Raw genomic sequence first — 7,095 nt, 5'->3', positions numbered from 1 at the left:
GGTACAGGTGGGGGTAGGTGGGGCTCGGAGCCAGGTGCCTCGGCAGGTAGTAAGCAGCAGCTAGGAAAGAAAAGGTTGCAGATGTGAGGATCTCTGCCCTAGAGATCTCAGGCTTTTGGAGCACAACAGGGGAAAAAACCAATCCCAAACAGACGGTGTTCTTGCTGAAGGTACCTGCTTCCAGTTGGATTCCCCTCGGGATGGCGGCAGGGTCAAAAGCCAGCGGGATGTGTCCTCGGTACAGGTCGACCCCGCTCACGCCACGGAGCAGGTGCTCATATGGGGAGATGGGGTGGTGGTGGTCGGCTACGGGGGCATGCGGAGACTTGGAGTTGGTGAGCTCTCTTGGCGTGGGGGTGATCTTTCTGTCCTGGGACACCGGCTTCCCAGCAGTGATGCTCCCTACAGCAAGCAGAAGGAAATGAGTCAGTGACTGAGGCGCCGTGGCCAAGTTACATCCCTGAGGGATGCCTGAGGCCAAGCATGTTCCCCAGGGATGCTCGCAGCTCCCCTGAACTTGAGGGACCTTTCCCTCCTCCCTGCACTGCCATGTCCCGTTACACCACCAAGGCCAAGGCGGGCCAAGCCCCGGTTGCACCCAGGAGAAGCCTGTCCCAAACCATCCCTCCCTGCAGCACATCCAGGCTGGGTGGCCTGTGAGCTCATCCTGGCCCGCACAAGCCGCCGCTGCTGGAGCCTTGCTGCTGTGCTCCTTGGTGCGAGGAGGTCACCGCGGCTGGTCTGGGTCTCTCTTGGCTACCCCAGTGCAGACATGGAGGTGACCTCACTGCAACCGTGTGAGCACCCCAGGACAGAGGAGCTGAGCCTCAGCTGTCCTGGCAGCTGCCCCGCTGTCGTGCCTCAGCCGCGGCTGCCGGCAAGAGTGAGTGCCGGGAGCGGGGGAGAACGGGTTCGATGGGCACCCGCCAGGAACAGCTTGGGCAGGTGGGGTCAGCAGCCACCTCCCACACACCTTGCCCCACTCGGTTTGTTAGAAATCTTAGTGTCAAATAAAAGGTTCTCGATGTACCTTCGTGCTGCCGTGGTGTGGACTCCCTCGTGGAGACCGGAGAGCCTCTGTGCAAGTGGCTGCTGAACGCCGTGCTGTGCCCTGCCTGGTGGTCGTCGTAGGCGAGGGCACTTTGGTGGGGCTTGCCCGGCTCGGGTACAATCACAGGAGCTCCTCTGGCAATGGAGCCACCTGAGTTTGTCACTGGGCTTGGCCTGTTCTTCAGGCTCTCTTCGTACGCTCTCTCCAGATTCCTCGGGTCCTGGATGACATCCAGCGAGTGCACAGAGTGAAAAGTCCTGCCAGGACTGCCGATGATGGACCGCACGTCGTGCTTTTTGGTACTCGAGGAGGAAGAGCCACCGTCGTATTTCAGTGGGGTACCCTGGGGACAGAAGGCAGAGGGGACATAAAGGGGTGTAGAGCAGAGGGGGACGCAGCAACTGCATCCTACCAAGTTTCAATGGGACTCGTGCTCCTTCGCCCAGAGGGTCAATACACCAGTTTACTTGATCAAATGGCAACAGCCACGGGCGAAGCAGCGATAAGAGCTCCGCAGGGCGCGGGGCAGGGCGGAGTGCCCTTCCTGCATGTCTTGTTGTGCTCCAACAAGATGCCGATGAGTCAGTGCCGAAGGCTGGCTGTGCCCATCACGCCTCTCTCCTACGCACACTGGGAAGTGAGGTAGGACTACGAGGTGCTATGGGAACCCTCCAAATATTTGGAGCCCAACAGGAGACAGCAGGCCATGTTTCACCCTAACTACTGGCCTTGCTGGGTTCACACTTGCCCGTAAAGGGAGGAGACCCAGATTATGCGCACTCACAGTCACAGCTGCTGAGGGCACCAAGTTGACTCTGGCCTTGAACAAAAGCCAAATGTGTCCCCTTCTGCGTAGGCATATGGATGGAGCATCACCTTCTTAATTTGCCATGGAGTGCTGAGCTCCCTTCCCTGGGTTTTGTATTTTTCCACTGGGAAGGATCATAGAATGGTTTGGGTTGGAAGGGATCCATCGAAAGACAGGGAAGGGAAACCTGTAGCCAAGCAGAGCCTCAATTCTCACCAGTGATATATTTACAATCTTAAGTCCTGTCTGCTCCCTTTTACCGTGGGAATGGTCCCCAGGGTGTGTGCAAGGACCGCAGCCTGAGTAGGACTGGTCTCATCCACTGTTTGCCCCATGCTCACCTGCGTGATGGAGCCTTCCTTCAGAGGTCTCGTCAGAGAGATGTCTGGTGTCCGCCTCAGCTCCTCCCGTGGAATCTCATGGATTGATCTTCCTGCTTCTTTCACCGTGGCCACCAGGCCTTCGTGGGCTGGTTTCATTTTCAGAGGAGTAAGGCCCTCGTGAGACCTGACCTTGTAGGCGTCAGATAAGTCCCTCGGTGGAGTGTTTTCCCTCTTGAGCTGTTTGGCTTCTCTTCTGAGGTAGTCCTCATGGGCCTCCACGTAGGACCGAGGTATTCCTGCAAGCCCCAAGCAGATGACAGATGCACAGGGTGATTGCCCAGCCACGCACTGGGCTCCCATTCCCCGGGCAGATGCTCAGTTCGAAGGGGTCTCTGGTTAATACGTGTAACTCAGGGACTGGAACCCAACTGAGCACACAGAGCAGCTACATCACTAATGCAGCTGGACCACCTCACGCCTAACACCACTTTCTGGACCCATTTTGCCCTAGTTTCAATCTGCCTTCATGTGAGTCATTGAGACTCTGACTTGGGTGAGAGCTTAGGTTGGCAGAAGCTGAGCAAGACCGAACGTCTCTCTAAGCACATAGCTGAGGCGGCAGAGATCTGCAGCTGGACCTTGACGTGACCATCCTTGTTTCCTCCTGCCCTAGCCTGGCAACAGGAATGAGGGGCCATGCATGTGAGATACTCTGACCTCTGGCCATGGCCATCTTCTGCTTTCAACCTTTACCTTGTGTAATTGAGCCGCGCATGTGATGCTGCTCCTTTAGGTTATGGGGACTGTGTCGGTCTGGGGGAATCGCTCGTCCCATGAGACCTAGAAGAAATCCAAGGAGGAAAATTAGGTTGTGACACAGGAGTTCATTTACAACAAATATGTGACAATGTTACCAGAGACTCCTGGGACAAAAAGGGAAAACATCAGCAATCTCTAAATTACTTGATTTCTCTTTTTTTTTTAATGCTGCCTTTTTTTTTTTTTTTTTTTTAGTCCTGAACGTGGTCTACCAGGACAGAAATGAAAGGCAAATGAGCCAGTCTGTGTCCCTTATTTTCCCATGCTGTCCTGCTGGGATGTGCTGCAGGGTACCAGCTAACCACCGCCAAAACACAGGCACAGGAAGGTGCATCACGTAGACAAGAGGCAAGATGGGGTCTCTGTGAGCCCCTACTAACACAGCATGGGTGAAAGGTTTCAGCCAGACCCACCTTCAATGCTGGCAGACAAGGTATCACGGGCCGATAAACTGCGGCTGATCCTCCCCTCCATCATATCGTAGGTCCTCTTGGTTCCTGTGGTCTCATGTGAAGCTCCTGAGCTTCTGCTGTCTTCTTTGGGACACTGAGAAGCAGCAACTCCACCTAGGGAAGGGAACATCGAGAAGCACCCTCAGGAGCACAGAAAGCCAAGCACTGGCCAAAGGAGGGTGTTTACTGCTGCCTGCGTGCGTTGCTGAAAGGTCAGGTCCCATCCCCAGCATCAGCCACCACTCAGCAACGCCAGAAACGTTGCACGAGGTCGGCTTCCAAGAAGTTCAACTGGTATTTTCTCCCCTCCCTGCCTGCCTCAGACTCCAGATCTGTGCCTCCTGCTCGGGTAGGAGCATCCGCCCTGTCCTGCCCCTGTCCTGCCCTGCTCCCTCCCTTCCTCCCTTCCCAGTGGGGGCCACGCTGTAGGCAGTGGGACAGCCTGGAGCCAGCGTGGCGCTGGTGCGAGCAGCTGCGGTTCCACTGAACTTGGCCCTGTGGGTCTGGGGATTTTTATTTTTTTTCCCCTTGTTTGTTTTGCTTTTTGCTAGACACCTACTGTTTGGGATCTCGGCCAGCCTTAACATTTGCTGAGACACTCCCTGGGTGAGAAGATCAGGGAGAAGTGGGGAGAGGCGAAGCAGAGAATGATTCCTTAGAAACAGCGGTGAGCGTGCACAAGAGCTGGGAGAGACAGCGGAAAGTCCCCTGCGTGGGACTGGTGGAGCAGGCACTGGCGTGATGGGAGACCACCGACTACGTCCTCGTCTGACCTGGAGCAGATTCTTCTGCAAACGAACACTGGACGACTATCCTGAGCTACAGCTCCTGCCCCTCTGCAAGCACAATTCTGCCCGTGCCAGGAAGCATCACGCCCACCCTGGGCGACGGGCATCCATCGTGTGCGGCGAGCTGTGAATTTAGCAGACAGCTTCTGATCCAGCCGAATGCCTCGTGTTTATGTAACGAGCTCTGAGCGGGGATGTTGGCTTGGAGAGATAAATGCCTCTGCCTGTCATCCCTGGCCTGGCTGTCCCTGCCAAGGATTGCCAGTGCCCTGATTCTCCTCTTTGTGGGCAGACAAAGTGGTTATACAATTTAGAGAAAACAGAGGAGAAGTTAAACACATTCATACCATCGTGGACAATCGGGAACAAAAGTTCTCCTCGGCAAAACCGGTAATTAATAAAATGGGATTATTACAACTTCACGCACGCTACTGGTTTCCGCAATCAGCACCCACTTAATCCAGAAAGCGTTCAGGGCTGCGTGCGGAGAAACAAGAGGGGTATCCGTCCCCGAGCCTTCACTTCAGATTCATTCGACAGGAGAAATCCGGGGGTGACATTCAGAATCAGCCAAGCACCTCGTGGCAGACGCAGGGCGATGCGCCTGCACCCTGTCATCACGGCACATCTGTTGCCAACAGCCCTGCTGCAGGAGGGGACGCGGTGCCCGGTACCCTTTGTACCACTGGGAAGCAGGGGGAGGGCACGAGGGAGAAGAGAGACTAAACAGAAAGAAAATCACTCCAAATCCACGTCCCTTGCCTTGCAGAAGCCATCAGCAATCATATGCAGAATGAGAATAACCAATCTAGCACAATTCAGCTCGCACATGCTACAGGATCTCGTCTCATTACAGCTCTTTTATTTTAAGCACCCTCATGACACTAAAGAATTTGCAATTTTTTTTCTGCTTGCCAAAACTCATAATCACCAACAATTTCAGTTTTCTTATTTAATTTTTCCTTTTAACTCTTCCGCTCCGGGCTGTGAAGCCTCTCTGGGCTGTACGGGGGGAAGGAGAGAGGCAGCAGGGCTGGCGATGCTGCAGAAGCAGGGCGAGATTACTCAGGATGTGATAAACGCTATCAAGCATGTAAAAGGCTGCTGTGGAGAGGAAGGAATTAATTCCTCAGCCGTGTTTATGGGAGGTAGGACGAGAGGAGACAGGCTCAGGCCGCAGCCGGGGAGATGGGCTGACACTGGTGAGTGTGTGCAATGAGGAAGAGTCTGGTCTGGAGGTCTCCTTTGCCGCCTGGAGCAGGATCCCAGCTCTGGCGATGGGCAGCATCGCTGCCGGGAGCTTTTCTCGTCTCTGCCCCAGCAGCATCGTTTTTGAGATCAACCTCATTCGACTCCAAGCCCAGGAAAAGGAGATTAAAATAGCTTCTTGCACAAACAAGTCATGAAATGCTTCCTGCGTCCTCCCTGGTCCGAGCCCTGCCAACTGTCCCAAAGGGCACCCAGACACAAGGCTCCCGCGGTGACACTTCTTATCTGGGATAGAGTTGACAGCGAATAAGGGCAGGCTTGGGACAAGCTGGTTTCCACATGGCAGGCGAGAGGCACGGTGGCAGAGCCCTGTCCTGAAAGGTCCCTGTGGTCCCAGGGCACACACAGAGGCAACCGCTGAAGCTTGCGAATTGTCCCCCGGGGCCTGACTTGAACCCTCTGCCTCTGGCCCCGGATCAAAGAACCGGCTTGTGATGAAACCAGCTGCCTGCACTTGTGGGCAAGAGCACAGGGACTTCTGCTGGCCACCTCCTGCCTGCAGGACTGACCCCAGGGCCTGGGCTGCCAGGCAGGCTAAAAAGGATGCTCTGCCCTGGGGAGGGGTCAGAGATGCCTGCTGAGGCGGGTGAGTGAGGCTGAGGTTAGGATCTGCTCTGTGGTCATCTCCAAATTCCACCACGAAGGGAGGTGACACATTAGGACAGCTGTCCCCGTGCACGCCGGAGCACGTGCCAGTATTTTACCCCAAGAGCACACGGCGTTGTGGTGTCTGTAACTCAGCTCTTCCTGACCTCAGCTGCGGGCAAGGAGGAGCCCAGGTCCATGCCGGGGATGCTCAAACCAGCATGTGGTGCACGGCGAGCACAGAGTCGTTTGCAGCTTCACTGGAGAGGAACATCTGCTGATCTCTAACAGGACTCACAGAGCAGCTTTGATGGCCAGCGCTGCGACGGGACGAGCAGGCGCAGGGGAGACAGAAGCAGCTGGTGGCTGCTGCTAACGCAGTGAGGCACCGTCAGCATTCACCGAGGAAGCACGTTCCTGTGCAGCTGGGGTGTGAGCTCCAACGTGCTTTTTGGGTCTCTCCAGAGCCCCCTCTCAGCCCAGACAGGGCTCCAGACAGGTCCCCCGGGGGTCCTTCAGCATCTCCACGTGACAGCAGCCAGCAACACAGCAACACAACCCCAAGGCAGGCTCCTTCTGGGACACGGGAATGACTTCACCCCCTTCAATAGCTACAGGTGCTGTAGCAAAGCTCACAAGATATTGTGGAACAGCACTGCTGGGCCCAGAATTCTTGCAGGGCAGCCCCATGCTGTGAAAGCTGCACGGCGCCCAAGATGTTGTTGGTAGGAATCTGATATCTGAACAAAACTTTAAGCCAAACTACCCGACTTGCCTGTATCTTGCAGGATCTTGAGTCACATCTTGGCCCAAGAGCCTGGGGATGCTCTCAGAGCTTTCAGACAGTCCCCTCCTGCGCAGGGGTGCTAGGGATGAAGGCAATACCTATCCCACCCGGTCTTCTCTTCCCTGCTCCCCAAAACCAACCAAAACCAGAGACCATGTCCTATGGCCTCATTGCACCCCTGCCCGCCAGTGAAGCCACCTCGAAGGCAAGATA

General features: G+C 55.6%; 1 protein-coding gene across 1 annotated transcript in view; it reads right to left on the bottom strand.

The window, feature by feature from the left end:
• NCOR2 (nuclear receptor corepressor 2) overlaps positions 1–7,095 on the bottom strand; it is a gene marked incomplete at both ends in the record, with an annotated part of 29,726 nt that overhangs the window by 11,478 nt on the left and 11,153 nt on the right. Inside the window, 6 exons of the mRNA XM_009871091.1 lie at positions 2–60; positions 175–402; positions 1,031–1,394; positions 2,201–2,478; positions 2,936–3,022; positions 3,415–3,567. Coding sequence (XP_009869393.1) covers positions 2–60; positions 175–402; positions 1,031–1,394; positions 2,201–2,478; positions 2,936–3,022; positions 3,415–3,567 — 1,169 coding nt within the window. The remainder of the gene's footprint in view (position 1; positions 61–174; positions 403–1,030; positions 1,395–2,200; positions 2,479–2,935; positions 3,023–3,414; positions 3,568–7,095) is intronic.

The sequence above is a fragment of the Apaloderma vittatum genome, unplaced genomic scaffold, assembly GCF_000703405.1.
Source record: "Apaloderma vittatum isolate BGI_N311 unplaced genomic scaffold, ASM70340v1 scaffold33416, whole genome shotgun sequence".
Lineage (NCBI taxonomy): Eukaryota > Metazoa > Chordata > Aves > Trogoniformes > Trogonidae > Apaloderma > Apaloderma vittatum.
The sequence above is the reverse complement of the archived record's forward strand: the minus strand, read 5'-3'. Positions and strand labels throughout refer to the sequence as shown.